The sequence below is a fragment of the Aspergillus fumigatus genome, chromosome 1 (genome assembly GCF_000002655.1).
Source record: "Aspergillus fumigatus Af293 chromosome 1, whole genome shotgun sequence".
NCBI lineage: Eukaryota > Fungi > Ascomycota > Eurotiomycetes > Eurotiales > Aspergillaceae > Aspergillus > Aspergillus fumigatus.
This window is the reverse complement of record NC_007194.1, coordinates 1,678,027-1,697,690: the sequence shown is the minus strand read 5'-3', so window position 1 is coordinate 1,697,690 and position 19,664 is coordinate 1,678,027. Positions and strand designations below refer to the sequence as shown.

The window sequence follows — 19,664 nt, the reverse complement described above, 5'->3', positions numbered from 1 at the left end:
CGACCAGAGCATGCTTTTGACCCGCGACTATCCTCCTGCTTCCGACTCTTCCTGCAGCCATGCTCTTTTTGTGGATAGTCGCATGTCTCTTTCCTTAGATTTGTGTACTTGTCATTTCAGTAGGGACTGCCAAGCTTATGAACTTCGACCTTGCCTTTCTCACCTCTGATTGGGCCCCCATAATCTTTAGAAGGATAGGAAAGGCCTTTCTCGCAGCCATTTCCCAGTCCCTGCGTCTTGGGATCGAGACATGCCACCGGATATACGGAGTACCTAGTGCAGTCTCTTCACTCTCATAGATAGGAGACTACTCGGTATAGACCCAGGAATGACATAAGCTGGCACACTAGCCTTCTTGCCAAGCCAAGAACTTCGCCAAAACACCCATCGACGTCATCCTGGATTGAATCTTTCCTCAGCCACCACTGCATACTGCATATAGAGGATACATGATGTTGGACTAGGTTTGTCTTCGTGGTCGATTGTATAATATTACACTTTCCGTCTTCAAGTTCCAGCTTTGTCTTTCACAGCAAGGAATAGAACGAAAGGTTTCGACCGCAAGACAACACATAGACCGGCAAGATGGCTTCACGAGAGCGATCTCCCCCTTCGACTGCATCTACCACCACAATGCGGCCTCCAACGACAGCTCTTCTTATCTATCCAGTGACCTTACTTGTGGGATCGCTCTTTTCCATCCTTTCTCCCACAGCCCGAGGCTCCCGACAAAGCCGTCCCGCTCGTCCCGCGTCTCTGGCCCCCTCCATCACCACCGACGTGAACCTTTCCCCTCCAAACCCGGTCAACTACTTCGCCCGCAAGGACAACATCTTCAATCTCTACTTTGTCAAGGTCGGCTGGATCTGGACCACACTCGCCTTTCTGTCCCTGCTCGTCTCGCAACCCGCCTACACGGCCCCTTCCGCACACCAACCGCGTCGACTCGTCCAGGCCGCGCTCCGATACAGCGTGGCTACGCTAGTGTGGTACCTAATGACACAATGGTTCTTCGGGCCCCCAATTATCGACCGCAGTTTTGTGATTACGGGCGGGAAATGCGAGCGCGTTGTGGCGGAGACGTCGGGCAATCCGGCGGTGGCTGTTGCGCAGGCGGGATCTGTTTCTGCGGGTCTGGAAAAGTTGTTTACGGCGGCAGCTTGTAAGGCGGCTGGGGGTTCGTGGACGGGGGGCCATGATGTGAGTGGGCATGTGTTTATGCTTGTGCTGGCGACGTCGATGCTGGTTTTTGAGGCTGTTGGGGCGACGAGGGCTGTTTCTGTGGGGGCGGAGGCGGACAAGAAGGTGGATGGGGAGGTTGATGGTCAGAGTGAGGAGGAGCAAGGGGATTGGATGCGGACTTGGTCTTTACGGTTGGTTGGGGCTGTTGTAGGTTTGGGATGGTGGATGCTGTTCATGACTTCGATCTGGTTCCACACCTGGTTGGAAAAGGTATGTTTTCTTATCCGGGAAGAGAGGTCATGCATTGCTAATGGCGTAGTGGTCCGGGCTGTTGATTGCTCTTGGGACGGTCTACGTCGTATACGTCTTGCCGTTGAGCGTGCCGTCGTGGAGGGATATCGTTGGAATTCCCGGCGTATAGGAATGACGATACGTATGCGTGCTAGACTTTGTGTACGAATAGGGACTTCTTTTTCATTTCATTCTTTGCATCGGCATAGATACTCTGAATGCAACCGTGTATATCATCATTTTCTGCCATACCTACTTCTCTGGACACTCCGGCTCAGGACCCAGATACCCGCTGCGAAAGGCTGCACCTGCTGTCAGTTTCCCCATGTTCGTTTTCCGGCTGCTGTTACTCACCTCCAGGAATCAACGCTGCGGCATACATGATCCGGGTGATGGGCCGCAGATCATCTGGCGGCACGTCGGATGCGAGAGACAGCTCCATGTACGGATCCCAGGCCGCGATGATGGCATCAGCATACACCTTGAGGTCGACCGAGCGGTCTTTCTCAGTGGTCTGTTCCGCCTGGCACTGGATGCCCATACACGTCCCGAACTCGCGAAACGCCAACCGGTACTTGATATTGCGTTCAAGGTAGCGGTTGATCTCAAACAGATCATCTGTAGTCCATCAGCTTCATCCTCCAAAACAAACAAAGACACGAAATACAAATCTGCTCGAAGCACCGCCCCGCCAACCTTGCCGCCCAGTCCTCCTTCTCCGAGAACCAATGCGCCGTCCACAGCGTCATCCCCAGGTCCAGCGGATCACTCGACACAAAATGCTGCCCCTTCCGCTCCATCACGCGCTTGTAGTCCGCGATCTCCTCGGCCAGCACCGCCCCTCTACCCGCCTGCTTCGCCGCCCCCTGCAGCAGCCGAAACACCACATACCCATCGATGGGATCCAGATTCCCCTCGGAAGCCACCAGCGGCGCCGACAAATCCATCGCCATCTTCCAGACCATGCGCGGGCGCGTCGACTCGCGATGCACAAAGAACCGCGGGTGGATCGCCTTGGCCAGCGCCACCGCCTGCTCGTTGTACGCCGGGTCCCCCGTCGCCAGCGACAGCCGGTTCAGCGCAAACATCCACACCGTCAGGTAATGGTGGTACTGGCCGTCCGCGTCCGGGCCGTGCTCGTCCATCTTCCCGATGCGCAGCCCGCCGCCGAGCGGGTTCGCCGCCGTTGCGCCGGGCAGCCGCGCCTTGCCGTCGCGCGTGGAGCCCAGCACTTCATGCACGGTCGCCACGACGCGCCGCGCGAGGACAAGGTACCGATCGTCGGGCGCTTGGGCCGCCTTCGCCAGCGCCTTCTCGTATTCGCGGTGCATGGTGATCAGGGTGAGAACGCCGAAGGCGTCGGTCCAGAGGTAGCGGCCGCGGTGCCCACCGGAGCTGGGCGGTGGGGTCCAGGCGGACGGGTCTGCGATGGAGGAGAAGCTGCCGTAGAGGGATTCGACGGCTTGTTGGAAGCGCTCGAGGCGCGGGGAGGGGCTGCTTAAGGGCGTGGCCATTGTGAGGGAGCGATTTGTTGTTGTTCTTGTTAATACTCTCGCTGACGATAGGGATGGGGATTTAAATCTGGGCAAGATGCCGCGGAGATTATTCATTTGCTGAATCGCGGAGGGATTTGGATTTTTCTATTATCTACCGGGTTACATGGTATAATAATGCGTTGTTTTGAGGTTCTGGTACCATATGCCACGGTGAAGTCATCATGAGAGAGAAGCTGACGAGGAGGTGATTTCATTCGCCGCTGGCCACCACTAGTAAATAAGCATTTTGAGTATATAAGTAGTCGAAGGGCGCATATCCGACTCCTTAGCCCATCGACAATGCTGCCCTGATTAATGCAGTTTGTTCAACGATTCTTTAGCTCTCGTCGGCCCATGATGGCGCAACTCCAGCAACTGTTCACCGAGGCAGCCCAGCCGCTGCCGCCCATCTCGGACCCCAGCTTCGGCTCGCATTTTGATAACTTTGGGAATTACAAGGTCGTCCTACTGGGCGACGGCAGTCATGGCACGTCGGAATTCTACGCCGCGCGCGCGGAGATTACCAAGCGGCTCATCGAGCAGCATGGCTACACGATGGTGGCCCTTGAGGCAGACTGGCCTGACGCCGAGGCCATCGATCGCTACGTCCGCCAGCGTCCCGGCCCCAAGGCGGGCATTGGCGGCAAGGCCCGCGACCTGGAGCCCTTCAAGCGCTTTCCTACCTGGATGTGGCGCAACCGCGAGATGCAGGATCTCGTCGAGTGGATGCGCAACCGCAACGCCAAACTGCCCAACGAGAAGAAGGCCGGGGTCTACGGCTTGGACCTCTACAGCATGGGCGCGTCGATCCGCGCCGTCATCGATTACCTGGACCGCGTGGATCCACCCGCGGGCAAGGAGGCTCGCCGCCGGTACGGCTGCCTCCAGCCCTGGGTGGACGAACCGTCCGCGTACGGGCTGGCCTCGCTCCGGGGGATGGAGGACTGCGAGAGCGGCGTGCTGCAGATGCTGCGCGACCTGCTGGACAAGCGCCTGCAATACGCGCAGCACGATGTGCGTGATGGGGAGGAGTTCCACAGCGGCGAGCAGAATGCGTTTGTCGTCCGCGACGCGGAACGGTACTACAAGGCCATGTACTACAGTTCCGCCTCCTCGTGGACCCTGCGTGACACACACATGTTTGATACTCTGCGGCGGCTGTTCCGGCACAAGCCCGCTGGTGCCAAGGCCATCGTCTGGGCGCACAACTCGCACTGCGGCGATGCGCGCTATACCAGTATGGGCACGCGCCGCAACGAGGTGAATATCGGCCAGTTGATCCGGGAGAATTTTGGCCGTGAGAATGTCGCAATCCTCGGATGTGGCACGCATACTGGCACCGTGGCCGCCGCCCACGAATGGGACGACGATATGCAGGTGATGAAGGTGCGGCCGTCCCGTGATGACAGCTGGGAGACCATTGCCCACGATACGGGGATCCCCAGCTTTGTGATTGATCTGCGCAAGGAACACCTCGATCCAGCTTTGCGTACGGCGATGGCCGCTGAAAACAGTCGACTGGAGCGGTTCATTGGGGTCATCTATCGTCCGGATACGGAGCGTATCTCGCACTACTCGCAGGCATATCTCCACAACCAATTCGACGCGTATATCTGGTTCGACGTTACTGAAGCCGTGAAACCACTGGAGAAGGTGCAGCCAAAGACTCCCTTAGGACAGGACGAGACCTATCCCTTTGGCGTATAGTGTATTTGATCAGAGGTTGACTAGACTGTCTGCTAGTACTGTGGTTAGTGATTCAAATGTCGCAATGAAATGTAGACAGGGGATAGTCAGCAGACAACAATAGCTATCTAGAAGTAGAGATTATAATCGACTGATTCTTGCATCATGTCATGTCATGCTATGATGCGATAGAGGGTGGCAATGCTGATGATATGATGATACCACGTGTGGTGGTGCTCTCACTCCGTCCTCTGTAGCAACTGACGTCAAAAAAAAAGCTCACCGCCCGCGTTCTGTTGTTTTGTTTACACTCTCGCTTCCCGAATAGCTTCGTCTCCCTTGCGCCCTCAGCTATCCATCCCTTTCCTCGGATACGTGTCCTACGTAGCCTCCTTTCTTACCTTTTGGTTCCTTCCGTCATTCTTTTAAGCATTGTATCCATCGCGGATTCCTGTTGTTGGATCTCCCCTCCCTGCTCTACGTCCACAATCATGGCGGTTCGCCGGTCCGCCCGCCTCAGAGGCCAAAAGGCGTCAACAGAGGTGGGAACCCCTCTTGGCAAATGTGATGTGCCTGAAGCTGTCGAGGCCGTCTATCAATAGTCTTTGAAGCTAGATGTCTTTACGTCCAATAGTACTGACAACCCTCGCTTCTCACTGTAGGAGCCGCAGTCTCAATCCGAGACACTCAATGACAACGCCAACGAAAATCACGGCCAAAGCACCACAAACAAAGACGGGAGCAAGAAGAGAAAGAAGCTTCCTGCTGTGATGGAACGCGACGAAGGCGGCGATGTCGAGTCTCACACAACCGCCAGAACACCCACCAAATCCATCCAGACTCCAACCAAGCCATCCAGTGTCGGAACTCCCGTCCCCTCTAGTGCGAAGAAATCGATCGGAGCAAAGACCCCAACTAGCGCCATAACCCGTCCATCCCATGACGAGATGCATCCGAGCAAGGTTCACCAGAGTACCACGAAGCAAGCGGACTCGGGTCTCATCCTGGGTTTCAACCCTGTCAAGAAGGATGCCGATGGAAACGTGGTGAGAGAAACCGTGGCCACCGATACCCCCAGCAAAGCCAAGGCCTCCCCCTTGAGCCAGTATGGCACTCCTGGATTCGAGTTCAAATTTGCCTGCCAAGAGTCTCAGCTCAGCGATGAGGCAAAGAAACTCATGGAGAGCGTGCGTGAGGATGTCGCCAAGATCAAGGCCCAAATGGTTCTGGAAAAAGACAAACAAGATGCTGCGGATCGTGGCGCCGAGGGACTGAAAGGCAAAGACCGCCGCATTGCACAGCCCAAGGGCAAGTCCGGCCGCTTTAGTAGCGCTCATATGGCGGAGTTCAAGAAGATGGACTCCATCGCCAACCATCCCTCCGCGTTCCGAGCTGCGCCAGGCCGCTTCCAGCCAGTTGGGGCGACACTCAAGCGGACCAACTCGAAAGCGGGCTTTAACGAAGCCGACTCCAGGCGCCAGTCGCCTCTCAAGTCGACGGCGAAGCCTTCTCCTGCCTCAGTCGCGCCAAGTGCGAAACGTGTCAAGCAGGACAAGACCGACGACGTTTCGACTCGGCATCCGACCACTGACGCAGACAAAAAGACCCCCAAGACGACTCTTCCACGTCCTAGGTCTGCTGTTCGCAGTTCCTTGATGACCCCCACGCGAGCCTCTGCTGCACGCACCTCATCCGTAAGCCTCAAACCACCTCGGACCAGCATGATCCCTTCGCTTCCACGTTCTCCGGTCTCGAAGCCTGCTGGCATCCCACACACTCCCCAGACCGATTTCAACCCGCGTATCAAGAGCAACTTGCCTACACTGGGTGGTCTCAAATCCATCCTTCGCCGTCATCAGCCCTTATTCTCCCACGACCCTACGAAGATCGCTGCAGGCACTCATGTAGCCGCTCCGGACTTCACCTCCAAGTTCCTTCTGGGGGCATCTCGTGAGCCTTCAGTGTCTGAAGAGCCCGCTCCGACTCCTTCGCCCAAGAAGCGGGTCGAGTTTACTCCCACCACCAAGTCACCAGTCGCCAAAGTCGACAGCGAGCTGGACCAGCCCTCTCCTTCGCCATCTAAGATCACGGTGTCTGTTTCCAAGGCCACGTCGGACATTGTGTATCCCACCTTGCCCGTTCTGACACCGGAGAAGACCTCTGCCGCTGCTATCAGATCCAGTCAGGATGGCACTCCAACCATCCGTCATGTCCGCCCATCGAATGTCAACACCCAGTCGATCGCTCTTCCCGACGTTGCTGGTATGCCGCACGGAATGGGCAATAAGAAGCCTACCACCTTACCGGACATTGCGGGTGTGCCCCATGGCATTGGTAACAAGAAGAGACACCGCGCGACTGAGGATGAAGCGGACACCGAGAATGTGCCTCCTGCGGATTCCACTTCAGATCCTCGCAGTGCTAAGAGACTCAAATTCAGCGCCCCATCTCCTGCAAAGGCCCCTCCCTCCCTCAGCCCTACCAAGGCCCGTACTCACACCCCTGTCCGCAATTCCTCGATCTCCAGCCGTACGGGTACACCTGCCAGCGCCAGAGCGAAAAGCCGAGGCGTCCTCAGCATCAGTCGCCTGAACATGCTCGCTCAGCCCAAGCACCGTCGTTGAGGCACGCATCCTGTTTAGCAAATGTTCTAATCCTGCATAGATGGCCATGCTCATTTATCATTCACCTCTTTGAAACCGCTACAGTGGCTACGATCGTACAGTTGCATTGCCGTCTAGTGTATCTATGTTTCTCATTCAGTGGTCTGCTTTTGTCCCTCTTCCTTTCATCTGAGGCGCTTGGATTGCATTTGACTGGGACTATGAACCGGCGTATGACGGTGTCTGTGTTTTCCTCCTACAATTTCTCTGGATGTGGCTGATTGATTCTGATCGAAAGTATGATAGCCACCAGCTCAGGCTAAGACTGCTTCTTCTTCCTTTTTTTGTCTGTACGGGTACGAGATTGGAATTCCTGAGTTCAAGGTCTACGGACCAATACCATTGATTTCTTTGCTCCGTCAATGTAGAAGATGAACCACAATACAATCGTAAAATCCCATGAAGATGTTATTTGTATATGTACAGAACAGTTTTGAGTAAGAGTACAGGGAATTAAAAGGTTCTGGATAAAGGGAAGAAAAGGGAACAAATCATCATAGTGAAACAAACAGGAAAGGGAAAAAAGAGAAGAGTTCACTTCAGTCCCGTGTGTCATGTCTATCCTCCGTGTTCTCGTGTCTCGTCTCGTCTTAAGGCACCCGGACCCTTCCAAAGCAAGCCAGCCCCAACGCCAGTAGAAAGAAATAACGAGGAAGACGCCAAGCCAACAGCCGCAAACAGAAAGACCACAGATAAGATCAGCCTTTCATGGTAGCCAGGAAAGAGTCGAGGTTGTACTCCTCTTGGTACTGCCGGTCGTCCCAGAGTTCGCCGAGGTCGTCGAGCCAGCCCTTCTTGCCCTTCTCCTTGACGTTGCCGTCGATGTCGACCATGTCAACCTCGTTGCCAGCCGCGTCGCTAGGCTTCTCGGCTGTTTCGGCCGTCTCGCCTAGGTTGAAGAGGTCAAGGAGTTGGTCTGTGTCCATTGTGCCAAGGCCAGCATTTTGCTGGTTGACCACTGTGGAGGCGACGTCGATCTTGAATCGTTGCAGGCTAGAAGAAATGGTTAGTTACGAGTTTCTCTTGAGGCAGTCGGATGGGGACTTAGACTTACTTCAGGATCTTCTCCTCCAAGGTGCCGCGAGTGATCAACCGGTAGACGTTGACGACCTTCTTTTGGCCGATACGATGGGCGCGATCCATGGCCTGGATGTCCTTCTGTGGGTTCCAGTCGTGCTCCACGAAGATGACTGTATCGGCGCCGGTCAGATTCAGACCGAGACCACCGACGCTGGTCGTCAAAAGCAACACATCGTAGCTGGGATCCGTGTTAAACCGGTTGACAATGTCCTGACGCCTGGTAGCTTCCACGCTGCCGTCGAGCCGGAGGAATTGAACGGACGGAAGCAGCTTGTTAAACACTTCGCTTTGCACGATATCCAGCATCTCCTTCATCTGACAGAAGATTAGGGCTCGGTGGGGACTGACATAGCTGGCGCCGCTCAGATCGCCCTCGCTTGGCGAGTCAACACCAATACCGCAGTCGATGAGCAGGTCGCGCAATGCGCTGAGCTTAGGCGCATGGGCAACGTCTCGAATGTTAGAATGCTTGGCAGCAAGGTATTGCTGAACCTCGTTGTACTGCTTGTGGCCTTCCTTGACGACAAGCGCGGGGGAGTTGCAGAGACGACGCATGTACTGCAAGGCCTGGAAGATATGTTCCTTGTCGGCCTTTTCGGTACTTCCGACCTTGTCCTGGAGAGCCTTTTGCTCTTTCTTGGTGAAATCCTCAAACAGTTTCCTTTGGAGCTCGCTGGGGTCGCAGTAGTAGTTTTGGATGATCTTCGGTGGAAGGTCATTCAAGACTTCCTCCTTGAGGCGACGGAGCAAAAAGGGAAGAACCTGCTTGTGCAGGGCTTCGATTGCCAATGCTCCCGCTTCCTGTTCCTTGGAAGACGACTTGCTGAAGCGACTGGCCGCGATAGGCTTGGCGAATCTATCCAAAAACACCTTCTCCGTGCCAAGAAAACCTGGCATCAGGAAGTCAAAGAGAGACCACAGCTCCAACACATTGTTCTGGATAGGAGTTCCCGAAAGGATCAGACGGTGGTTGCTAAGCAAACGCTTGACTGCGATGGTAGCCTTGGCTTTGGGGTTCTTGATAAGGTGACCCTCATCTAGGACACAGTAGTTCCAGTTGATCGGATTGAGGACCTCGTTGTCGTTGCGGCAGATATCATAGGATGTCACAACGATGTCAGCGTTGGGAAGAGCGCTCTGCAGTCTTGACCGCTCTGCAGGTGGTCCGACGTAAGCAACGCAGTTGAGAAATGGAGCATATTGTTTCAATTCTTGCTGCCAATGTCCGGAGAGGGACGGCGGACAGACGATCAGCGAAGGAAGCTTTCGCACCTCGGGCTTCTGAGTCCGAGCGAACTCTTCCGCCCGCATGTGGTGATCACTGGCGACAATGCAAATGGTCTGCAGAGTTTTACCCAGACCCATGTCGTCGCAGAGAATGCCATGAAGGTTGTAGCGGTTGAGAAAGGCAAGCCAGTTAACGCCTTCTTGCTGATAAGGTCGAAGCTCCGCTTTGATAGCCACGGGAATCTTAAATTCTTCGACTTTTCGGACATCCAACATCTGCGCCATGAATTGCCTTTCCCGGTCACGTCCCTTGAGAAGTTCTTCTGACAGACCAGGTGGGTCAGGAATTCCAGCCTCCAACGGGACCAGTTTCACCAAGGTTGCGAAAGACGTTGTGGCCAACAGCCTGACCTCGTTGTCCGAATCACTCATCCGGCCAAGCACAGGAACGACGAGAAAGATGACATAAGGCAGAATGCCGTCCTCCATCACGTGAATCAGGTGATATATGCACTCGACGGCGCCTTGACGGTGGTGGACATCCAGAGCATCGTTGATCATAGGTAGGACCTTCTCAACCAGCATGGTCATGCCTTCGACGGTAATGACGCTGCAGATAGTGGCGAAACACTTGGCGGCTGCGTATCGAATGACAGAAAGGTTGCATTGAAGCGCCTTTACTACAAGCGGCAAGAGATCGACCACCCAGGGGTAAAGTCCCGAATGAAATTTGGGCAGGATGGCACGCAACGTGGACAATCCATCCACAACTTCCTGGCCAAGTTCGTTTTCGGGATCACGAATGTTCGCCGGAAGTTCGTCGGCGGCAAGAGCTTCTTTCAGTGGTCGTTCTATCAAAGAAGCGAGGTTAGGCACCTTGGCCATAAGCTCAGAACCAAACTTGACGGCCAACTGCTCGAGAGCTTCTTTGGCGCCACGACGCATGATTCGAGCCTCCTTGGCCTCTCTCTCAAACTTGGCAGCATCTGGATGATCACGCCGGTCTTCTTCCTTACGGAGCGAGAGGATAGACTTCTCGAGCATCGCATTGTGGTGAAACTCGGGGGTCTCAGAAGTATCCACGCAGCAGTACTTGACAAGATTACCGATAACTTTGTCGACGGGTCCCCGCTTCGCCGAAGTGGTGTAGTACTCGACAAGGCTGGTAATAGCAGTGGCAGAGCGCTGTTGCAGTTCCGCGTTCTCCTCTTTCTTTATGCTATCCATCATTCCCTTGATAATATGGCTGGGTTTCTTCGGAATGTCGCTTAAAGCAACCAGAGCGCCTGCGGCAGCAGCCCGAACACGCAAGTCTCTTTGCTCTCTGGCATTCCTGGCCTCGTTGACAGCGCTCTCAGCCGTTGCGCGAGTATCATTGAGGACCTGGAGAGCGGTAATGCGCTGAGCCGGAGTAAGACCCTTCTTGAGCCGCTCAAAGTCTGGGCCAATGACCTTCTCGGCGTCAGACAGCGAGAACGCATTAGGTCCAGCCTCAGGATCCCCTTGAACAATGACGGCGAGGACAGGCAATCTTGAGCCGGGAACATGTGCGTGGTCGCGGAAGGTGTTCAAAAGGGAGTGACACTGTGCTCGAGCGACATGGAGATAGCAAGCAATGTCGCTATACCACGGAGGACGCTCGCCTTCGATGATTGGACGTAGGTTCTCACACAAAGTAGAGGCATACCTCCCACTAGGTCCAGAGAGCTTGGCATATTCCTCCACTATCATGGCCGAAGCGAGTTGCGAAGTCGAGGCCGAATGGTTGAGTCCTTCCAGGATAGACTGCCATAGACTCGGGAGCTGGTTCTGGTCCCAGACAAATAGCAACTGGCCGAGAGCTCTTGCGGCATATATCTTCGACCTCAGCATAGTATCCGCTCCCACTAGGTCAATGTCGCCTTGGAGCATGTGCCCGTCGACATTGTGGGCAGAAGGTGGCGGCGCCTCTTTCTTCTCGGACTTGCGCCGACGACCTTTAGTTCCTTCAGGCGTGTTACTAGCCGGAGATGACCTGGCAGGAGCCGCAGCGCTTGACGGGAAAGGCAGACCCGAGGGTTTGATAAACAAAGAAGCGTCCATAGGAACCGGGTATCGCGGAACACCGAAAGGACCCATACTTAGAGTGATAAGGGGTTTGATATGACTTAGGAGGTCGCTTTCCGACTTGAAGGAACCGCGGGTCTCCAGTGAATTTAGTAGCTCTGACCAGACCTGAAGAGACTGCTTCAAAACGCCCTCGTTTCGCTCCACTAGCAGATTCTGAAAGATCAAACGCACTGTCTTTCCGTCGACCCACTCGTCGGTGCCTTCGCCCTCGAGTTGCAAGAATGTCATAAGGGCTCGCAGAACCGCCGAGCGGACACTGGTAATGGTGTGTCGTAGAAACGGGTAGAGGCGAGGAACAAGTTTACCAAAAGACGATTCCGGATTGACCGCTGCATTGGCCTTCATCGCGTCGAGAACCTCTTGGAATGTACACAGTTTCGCCAAAAGGTCCATGACTGAACCTGTACTGGCACTGAGATCATCCTGCAGATTCGAAAGGCAATCCCAAACGATGGTCATCAGGGTGCCCAAGGTACTTTGACGAGTTTTAACAAATTCTTCGGCAATGGGAACAAGCGTTGCCGCGCTTACCGCACGGACATCGTCATCATAATCCCCTAAGCCCTTCATGACCGCCTCGAGCACGCCATCCATAAGCTTGGAATCCTTAATGAGCAGATCCTTTCGAACCGCTACTAGATACCTGAGACCGATCATGCCACCGTGACAAACTTCCCAGATAGGCCGTTCCAGGCCGAGATCGGTCTGCATAATGATTCTATAGAGACACTTGTAGACAGAAATGACCGACCGGGATGGTAGTTGGGAGAGGAGTGCACCTAGCGTTTGACCGACGGTCTCTCGGATGGGAGCTACGACGTTATCTGAGATGTAGTCACCAAAGCGATCGAGCATGAGCACACACAGGAGACGGCACGCAAGGTCGTCCAACCACTTGCGATTTAAAATATCATTCTCGGCCCTGCTCTTCCCCTGCACACGGCCGGCACCGGCACCCTGGATGCGAATGACCTCACGCAAAGCCATCGCAGCACCATGGCGAATCTCCCAGTTGGGATCAAAAAGATCCACCATGAGGATGTCACACATGAGCTCGAAAGGCCAGTTCGGATTGGGACCTTCTTCTGTGGACTCTGGCTGGAGTAATGGATTCTCTGGAACCGAAGCTCCTTTAAATTCGGAGACTATCTTCGACTCATCATCGCCGGCGGATCGGTCTAACGAGAAATAATCTGGCTTGGAATCGCCGTTGCGCTCTTCTCCATTCTCTGATTTGATGGGATAAGGCGTGGCCACCGAAGGCGTTGTCACGTTCTCCGACGCTCTCCGCGAGGACAGGTCGACTACACGCACTTTATTCGCTCCCATTCTGGCGCTTTGCTTATTCTTTCGCTTTAGTTGATTGAGCTGCCGTTTGCTCAAGCCCGACTCCTCTCCATTGGCGGGTTCAATCGGCGACGCCAGAGGCTGGGAAGTGCCCTGAATGCTGTGCTCGCGGGATGCAACGAAAGATGGTTCTTCCTTCACAACCGGTTTCGAAACCAGGTCGTTGTCATTGATTAGGTCCTCTTCGATGTACTCCCCGGCGAGACCCAAGCGAGAGGTCAGGGTTTTCTTTTGATGCTGCAGTCTGGAAGCAGGATCCATAGCGGCCAGTGAATACTCATATTCCTTACCTGCGCTGCCGAGAAGTCTCTTTCCATACTTCAGGATAGAAGGGAGATCGAGACGCTCCAGTTGGAGGAGCGAGTCGTCCATCGGGGACAACAGCTCCTCTTCCGATTTGATGTCAACGTCGAGATCGTCATTCTCGGCCTTCTTGATCTCCTGGCCGTCATCCTGGTTAGGATCAAAGGTGTCTGCATTGGCGACAATGAGACCGATTGCCTTGGCTGCAGCAGCTCTGGTGTCCCATGATTTGGATCGAAGATATGGTAGAATACGTCCGAGAAGATTGAATAATTCGTCTGGATGCTGCTTCTGCACATCTGCCAGTTGCTGGGCAGCAGTGTTTCTGATGAAAGGCGTACTGCCAGTCTCTAGTAATCTGCAAAGATTATTGGTCAGTAGACGAAGAGGCGGCGTCCGGGAGCGCAAACTCACGTGACAAGTCGATCAAGTCTAAACGTAGACGGTTAGCGTCCATTTGTGTACGATACGGAAACGCCCGGATTATGACGGACACGATTCACTTACCTGGAAGTCATGGCGGGTCGTCAACTCGGACGTAGGCGCAATATGATAGGAAATTAAATCAGGGAGAGGAAACTGTAATCATGAAAGATTATGCGCGCAGGGTATTAAAAAGTTCCATAAGAAAACAATCAAGAAGAAAAGAAGAGGACGAAGAGAATACCTCCCTAGACGCCAAAGTGAGGAAGCAGGTAACAGTGATCAAGGGAGGTATGGTAAAACACACGAGGTCGTTACACCCGCGCCACAGCCATCAACAGAGAAGTGAATGGAGAGACTAAGGAACACAGTACAATAATACTCAGCTTTGAATATGAAAATAAGAGAAGGCGAATAGGAGAAAAGAAACAGAAATGAGAAACAAAACAGAGGTTACAGGACAGTGATGTTGTACCGCTTGCCTGTCAGCAAGTGTGGCTGTTCTGTAGGTATAGATGGTACCTTCGGTAAATGTTGGGGTGGCTCCTTAGGTAACCTGTCCTGACCTGTTTCGGTTTCTGTCCGTCTTGGATCATCGACCTTTTTTCCTCCTCTCGAGGTCACGCAGGCTGTTTATATCATTGGGGGCATCTTTGGCTGGGCGCGCCTGCCCATGTTTGGACCATGCGCGCTAGTCCCAGACAGGTTTAACCGCCTCCACTCCCCGTAAAGGTTTTCCTGGTGTCACGTGATTATCCCTCGCCTGGATCGACGGCAGCGAAATTTCCTGCAAATGAGACACCACAAAAGGGTCATGATGATCTGTTTGGATCATGGGCAACCCAGGTTTTTCTGGTGACATAGTCAGGTTATCGAGGTCCCACTTGTAGATACCTTTCAGAGTTATATTGTCGATTGAAAATAAGAGATTAACTCTCATATCTACAGTTTCTCAAACAAAGTTCTCTGCAGAAACAAGTCCGTTCGTCAAAATATACTTCAGAAGTGTCCCTGTAATTATATATCGCCTCATAGCTTGTTTAATCTCCCGACAACACGCCAAGAAATGCCAGATCGCCTCATGTGCATACTTGCATTGCGTTGATCACTTGAAAGATACCTCAGGTTGACAAGTCAGGTGTCATGGTTGACAATACTAAGGCAGGAATTCCGTACCATGCAACGTTCAAGATGTTTGACCTCAGGTACGAACAGTTCTCAAGGCCCAAGGTATACAGTACTACGTGTCTCGATGGCCTACTAGACTCTGACTACTCTAGAGAAACCGCCAGTTCATTAACTAATGGATTCAGGTGTTTTGTTGATTCAGTTCTCTCTAGTCACATCAACTCGACCTCGTTTCGCTCGCATTCTGCACTCTACGCAGATGGACAGCATTCACTGGGATAACTTGCTCTATGAGATTCACCTCATACAGTCGCAAAGATATGCATATAAGCCAACCATTTCGCTGAATATTAGGCCGGGATTTACCTCATAAATCTTCCATCCTCCGTGAAGCACCGTCGATGACACTTGAGCCCGACTTCTGAAACAAAAGTGAATCTCTTAAGCGTAGACATCCCACTGAAGATGCATTAAGCTCAAAGTTCGTAAGTGGCAGAGACGGAAACCGGACGCTTTGTTTCTGTACAGTTGGAGACTCCATTTGGTAAAGCGACAGCATGACTGATAGTAGTATAAAGACAACAAACGTGTAACTGCACCCCTTGATATGCGTACAATTCCCCTCTTATGACTTGGCCAGCAACGCAGACGCTTCTTCTTCCTTCCCTAACAGACCCAAACTGCGAATCTGTTCTGCCTTGGGTGCATTCTCACGGGGATGTGCGGCCTCGGCCTTGCGGTAGGCGGCCTGCATCTTCATCGTTCGGAGAGCCTAGACACCAAAGTCAGACCATCACACTAGTATTTAGAGTTCCAAATATCGCAAAATAGCAGTCCATTGCAAATCGAACCGAAGAACTCCCGGGAGCAACGGGCGTACCTCTTTCCGGTGGTGCAGGCATTCATAGTAATCCTCCAGAGCGGGCATGCACTTCTTCTTGCCGGCTTCACCCTCTCCGGCATTGACGACGTAGCATCCTAGAACCTCCTGCCAAAAACCGTAGCAGCGCGAGGGACCTGGACAATCACGGGAGTATTAGCCGGGGAGTCCGCATGATGGAAGTCCAGCGATCGTGACCGCCGAGAATCATCGATTGAGGCGGTTTCGCAACTCAAAAGTCACAAAAAAGGGCACCACATACCGCCATTGAGACCGAAACCAGAGGCCATTGTGTCGCTGAGGGCGTGAGCGTAGGACTTGGACTGCAGAGGACTGCGGGTTAGAACAGCGGAGGTGAGGATGCGACTTTGTCTTAGTCAAGCAACGATTCGCCTGTTTCCGCCCAGGTGGTCCGAGCGCCCGCCTGTTGTCCCCGTTGACGTCTACGTCTTCGATTGGGAGAAGCATCGACAAGATTGTGACATGAGACCACATTTCATGGAGTCTGACTCGCGATGGCGATTTCTGCAACGATATCTGGTGCTCATGCGATTCTTCTAGCAACGCAGTTCTGTGCCACTGGCAATGTCGTTCATCTGCCACTCCTCCACGCCCAATTTCCCAGCTATTTATCCTTGGAGCGTCTCTTGCGCATTATCTTGACCTTTCTTCCGGAGAGCATAGAGCCGCAGGCGTATACCTCTGTGCTTCAAGAACTAGTGTCCGGTTCCTCGATCGGGCCGACTGAAGGTGACGTTGATGTATCTGCCGTCCAAGACCTTCCCGAGACTGTTGCGAGAAAACGAGTCCGGAAGCTTCGTCTACTGCCGCTGAGACACCCTGATGACGAGGATAGCGAGCCTTCTGACCTCTTAACTCAATTTCTTATCCATCGGTCGCATCGCATAGATTCCGAGACCGGTCTTCAGCCACTTATCCTTGACCTTCTTCTGCCATTCTACCAACGCTCGACCACAGTGCGCACGTGGTTGATTTCAAGCATTCTGCCGCTCCTCCGATTGAACTGCGAGTATTACCCGAGCCAGGATGAGATGTTTTCCCTGAATACATTAGAGTCGATGGACGATGCAACCGCGGTCAACGTTCTGCTCTCTATGACGAGTCCAAGAAAAGACAAGATGGACATCGCGAGGAACCTCCGTGGACTGGTGGGTGCGTGGATCTATGGCAGCAATCGTGCGAAACGGCGCAGGCTCAGTGAGGCTGCAAATCAGAGTGCGATATCCCTTTCCCCGGACAACCACCGCCCGAAGACGACAACAGATTCTATATGGCAACAGGTAAATGAATGGCTGCTGTCGCATAGCTTGGTGGAACATGATACTACAGTCAACGCCTTTGTTCATTGGGATGGGCCCGGGGATGTGGACCTTGGAGGCTACGAAGAGGAGAATCAACAACCAACACAGGACGAATTGACCGAAATGCGGACTCGGTATGGCCAGACTGGCCTTGCCGTTGTGTACGCAAACCCTGATACGAGCAGTTCCTCTCTGGAAGGTTCAATGCAGATTGTTGCGAGGGTGGCTCAGTTACTCAATCTCCAGGACTCTCTGTTTGTTCTCCACAAGGATTCAGCGCTCCCTTCGGTGACTTTCGATGCGGGCGAGATCCCGTCCACATCAAGAGTCACATTGTTACAAAATGCCTTACTACTGAGTTCGAATCCGTTGACGCTTCCGTCTGTTTCGTCGGTCTCGTTCTTGAGCGCACTACTTCTCTCTTTGCAGGTGCTGCATGGAATGGGCGTTTCAATACCCTGCAGGCAAGCTGCAAACCTGTGCTTGCACAGCACCGAGGACATGCAACTTGCAGAGCTTCGCAGTACGGTTGGTTCGGTTGCCAAGCAGGTCACTCCTGGTCGTGATTGGAAGAAGGTTCGTAAACAACTGCTATGGCTTCGCGATTGGCAGGCGAAACAGTCTGAGCACACAGTGGATCGTCCGTCCTGTCACGGACTGTTTTGGAAGGTCCCCCAGGATACTGTTGAAACAGAGGTGCTGAGAGCCCTGTTGGAAGCCAAAGGTAAATCGCAAAAAGTGCTCATTTCTCACTTGAAATTTGCTGATTGACTCAAGAATACCAATTGGCTGTGGATATTTACACCAGGTCTGACCCGGCTCCTCTGGATTCGAACCAGGTCGAACGCACGGTTCAAGACGCTATCTTTGCGGCCTATGACAACGCGAGCAACGGCAATAGGACGCGAGGGGGGATGAAGAGGGCTTATGAGATGTGAGTCTCATGGGATTCCTTTCCAGATACTCAACTGACAGGCTTTGTTACGGTACCAGTCTACAAGCATTCCAACCACATTTCCCGACTTCCGTAACCTTGCAACAAATCCAGGCGCTCATCGCAGCTACTCACGCTCTGTCTTTCTACTCTCTAACCTTGCAGCATGGCGTTCCCTTTCAGCCGGTCAGCATCCGGGTCCACCCCGATCCCCTCTCCTTGATTGAAAAGGTGCTCGATCAGAATCCAAAGAGCTACACAAAACTCGACGACCTACTATCCATTGGACGCAACCTAGTCGAGGCTGGGCTGCCGACTGGTGCCTCCGAAAGCCATGAATCGCATTTCGGTGCCACTCCTACGTCGCGGGAAGATGCAGTGGTCACAGCCGAGCGGCGCGTCATGTCTCTGGCCATTTCATCCGCCCTTGCTTCAAACGACTTTGGCACCGCATACTCTTACATCCTCACTCGTCTCACACCCCCTTCACTTTTACCTACCGCTTCGCCCCTCACGAATCCGAAGGTCAAAGACGACATCTCCTGGCGTGCCGTCTACAACGCGGGCCGCTACCGCCCCCCTATTTCCACCCCTGAGCCGTCCCTGCAAGCCCAAATCACCCAGCTTTCACAGCGCATGGAGCTCCTTTCTTTGGCGCTCACTATCGTTCCATATCCTGACCTTCTCCCAGAGATTCTCGGCGCCTGGCGTCGCTGCGACGAGGAGATGAACGTCCTCCGCGCCCAGGAAAACGCAGAAGAAGAGATATGGGATGACAAGGGCGACAGCCTCTCGAGGCTCCCCGGAGGCTTCGGCCCAACAGACACGGAACAGGACGCCTTTGACACGCGGCAGCAACACGCCCGACGCGTCCGCGCCCAACGACACCGTTCCCACCTCGAAGACGCACCCATGGGCCTCTTCGAAGTCGCCCGGGGAGCCGCCCTCGCCCTGCAGAAGAACGCATTCCCCTTACGCAGCGCTGCCTCGGCAGCCACCTCGCCGGACGAAATGACACTGTCGCGACCAGCGCGCGACGGCCATGAGGAATCTAGCCCGCAGTCGCAGGAGGGCCGAGTCCGCAAGAGAGACATGGTCAGTAACATGGTGACGGGCGGGCTGGCAAGCGGGATCGGCTGGGTTCTCGGTGCGCAGCCTGTCAACCGATCGTAATGTCCGTCTTCTTTCGTTTTGCATTTCGCCTGCAGCTCTCGGCTGAGCTTGTGATGTTTGTTTGCCTATGATGACATGGCGTTGATCCGCCTCTTTGCCTTATTAGCGTTGAGACCTGAAATTGTCGTTTGACTTTGATCCTTTTTCACTCTATGCATTTTATCACGGTGCTAGAATACTCTAGTCATATACATAGTGTTGTCTATCGCAGTGAGAATAATGAAATGATTTATGTCACCTCATACTCAAAAGTGTCCCTTGCCTGAGAAACGGGGCACCTTCGTCAACCCACTGAAAGCTGTACACGCCGAAGAGTGACACCTCCAAGTCACCTTTATCTCCAGATTGCTAGGGTACATCTGGCATCCACTACTTTCCCAG

At 53.7% G+C, this 19,664-nt stretch overlaps 7 protein-coding genes across 7 annotated transcripts; 4 read left to right on the top strand and 3 right to left on the bottom strand.

Annotated features, from left to right (window-relative positions):
* Positions 1-199: 199 nt before the first annotated feature.
* Positions 200-1,603, top strand: AFUA_1G05870 (putative inositol phospholipid biosynthesis protein Scs3; the record flags this gene model as incomplete). The annotated part of the gene is made up of 2 exons (XM_745244.2): positions 200-1,452; positions 1,502-1,603. Exons 1-2 carry the CDS (start codon positions 586-588, stop codon positions 1,601-1,603), a joined length of 969 nt encoding a protein of 322 aa, XP_750337.1. The 5' UTR covers positions 200-585.
* Positions 1,604-1,819: 216 nt separating this feature from the next.
* On the bottom strand, positions 1,820-3,083 carry AFUA_1G05860 (uncharacterized protein; the record flags this gene model as incomplete). Its single annotated transcript, XM_745243.1, has 2 exons — positions 1,820-2,091; positions 2,141-3,083. 2 exons carry the CDS (start codon positions 3,081-3,083, stop codon positions 1,820-1,822), a joined length of 1,215 nt encoding a protein of 404 aa, XP_750336.1.
* A 240-nt stretch (positions 3,084-3,323) lies between these two features.
* Positions 3,324-4,715, top strand: AFUA_1G05850 (putative erythromycin esterase; the record flags this gene model as incomplete). The annotated part of the gene is made up of 1 exon (XM_745242.1): positions 3,324-4,715. The coding sequence occupies one exon, from the start codon at positions 3,324-3,326 to the stop codon at positions 4,713-4,715; it is 1,392 nt and encodes a 463-aa protein (XP_750335.1).
* A 315-nt stretch (positions 4,716-5,030) lies between these two features.
* Positions 5,031-7,718, top strand: AFUA_1G05840 (uncharacterized protein). The gene is made up of 2 exons (XM_077803843.1): positions 5,031-5,236; positions 5,357-7,718. Exons 1-2 carry the CDS (start codon positions 5,186-5,188, stop codon positions 7,316-7,318), a joined length of 2,013 nt encoding a protein of 670 aa, XP_077660014.1. The 5' UTR covers positions 5,031-5,185; the 3' UTR covers positions 7,319-7,718.
* A 22-nt stretch (positions 7,719-7,740) lies between these two features.
* On the bottom strand, positions 7,741-14,453 carry AFUA_1G05830 (DNA-binding ATPase). Its single transcript, XM_077803842.1, has 5 exons — positions 14,154-14,453; positions 13,931-14,094; positions 13,838-13,855; positions 8,412-13,781; positions 7,741-8,350 (listed from the first exon to the last, which is right to left on the bottom strand). Exons 2-5 carry the CDS (start codon positions 13,939-13,941, stop codon positions 8,056-8,058), a joined length of 5,694 nt encoding a protein of 1,897 aa, XP_077660013.1. The 5' UTR covers positions 13,942-14,094; positions 14,154-14,453; the 3' UTR covers positions 7,741-8,055.
* Positions 14,454-14,519: 66 nt separating this feature from the next.
* Positions 14,520-16,221, bottom strand: AFUA_1G05820 (uncharacterized protein). The gene is made up of 3 exons (XM_745239.3): positions 16,117-16,221; positions 15,855-15,991; positions 14,520-15,746 (listed from the first exon to the last, which is right to left on the bottom strand). Exons 1-3 carry the CDS (start codon positions 16,142-16,144, stop codon positions 15,600-15,602), a joined length of 312 nt encoding a protein of 103 aa, XP_750332.2. The 5' UTR covers positions 16,145-16,221; the 3' UTR covers positions 14,520-15,599.
* Positions 16,222-16,228: 7 nt separating this feature from the next.
* Positions 16,229-19,587, top strand: AFUA_1G05810 (secretory pathway Sec39 family protein). The gene is made up of 3 exons (XM_745238.2): positions 16,229-17,900; positions 17,954-18,110; positions 18,170-19,587. The coding sequence occupies exons 1-3, from the start codon at positions 16,370-16,372 to the stop codon at positions 19,281-19,283; spliced, it is 2,802 nt and encodes a 933-aa protein (XP_750331.1). The 5' UTR covers positions 16,229-16,369; the 3' UTR covers positions 19,284-19,587.
* The last annotated feature ends 77 nt before the right edge of the window (positions 19,588-19,664 follow it).

Excerpts from the sequence above, each read along its gene's own strand:
- AFUA_1G05810 (XM_745238.2), top strand. The coding sequence starts at position 16,370 with ATGGCGATTTCTGCAACGATATCTGGTGCTCATGCGATTCTTCTAGCA. Across the intron at positions 17,901-17,953 it reads AGCCCTGTTGGAAGCCAAAG|AATACCAATTGGCTGTGGAT; the intron begins GTAAATCGCAAA and ends GATTGACTCAAG. Across the intron at positions 18,111-18,169 it reads ATGAAGAGGGCTTATGAGAT|TCTACAAGCATTCCAACCAC; the intron begins GTGAGTCTCATG and ends TTACGGTACCAG.
- AFUA_1G05830 (XM_077803842.1), bottom strand. Across the intron at positions 8,351-8,411 it reads TTGGAGGAGAAGATCCTGAA|CCTGCAACGATTCAAGATCG; the intron begins GTAAGTCTAAGT and ends CATTTCTTCTAG.
- AFUA_1G05820 (XM_745239.3), bottom strand. The coding sequence starts at position 16,144 with ATGGCCTCTGGTTTCGGTCTCAATGGCG. Across the intron at positions 15,992-16,116 it reads TGGTTTCGGTCTCAATGGCG|GTCCCTCGCGCTGCTACGGT; the intron begins GTATGTGGTGCC and ends GTGATTGTCCAG. Across the intron at positions 15,747-15,854 it reads GCCTGCACCACCGGAAAGAG|GCTCTCCGAACGATGAAGAT; the intron begins GTACGCCCGTTG and ends TTTGGTGTCTAG.
- AFUA_1G05840 (XM_077803843.1), top strand. The coding sequence starts at position 5,186 with ATGGCGGTTCGCCGGTCCGCCCGCCTCAGAGGCCAAAAGGCGTCAACA. Across the intron at positions 5,237-5,356 it reads GCCAAAAGGCGTCAACAGAG|GAGCCGCAGTCTCAATCCGA; the intron begins GTGGGAACCCCT and ends TTCTCACTGTAG.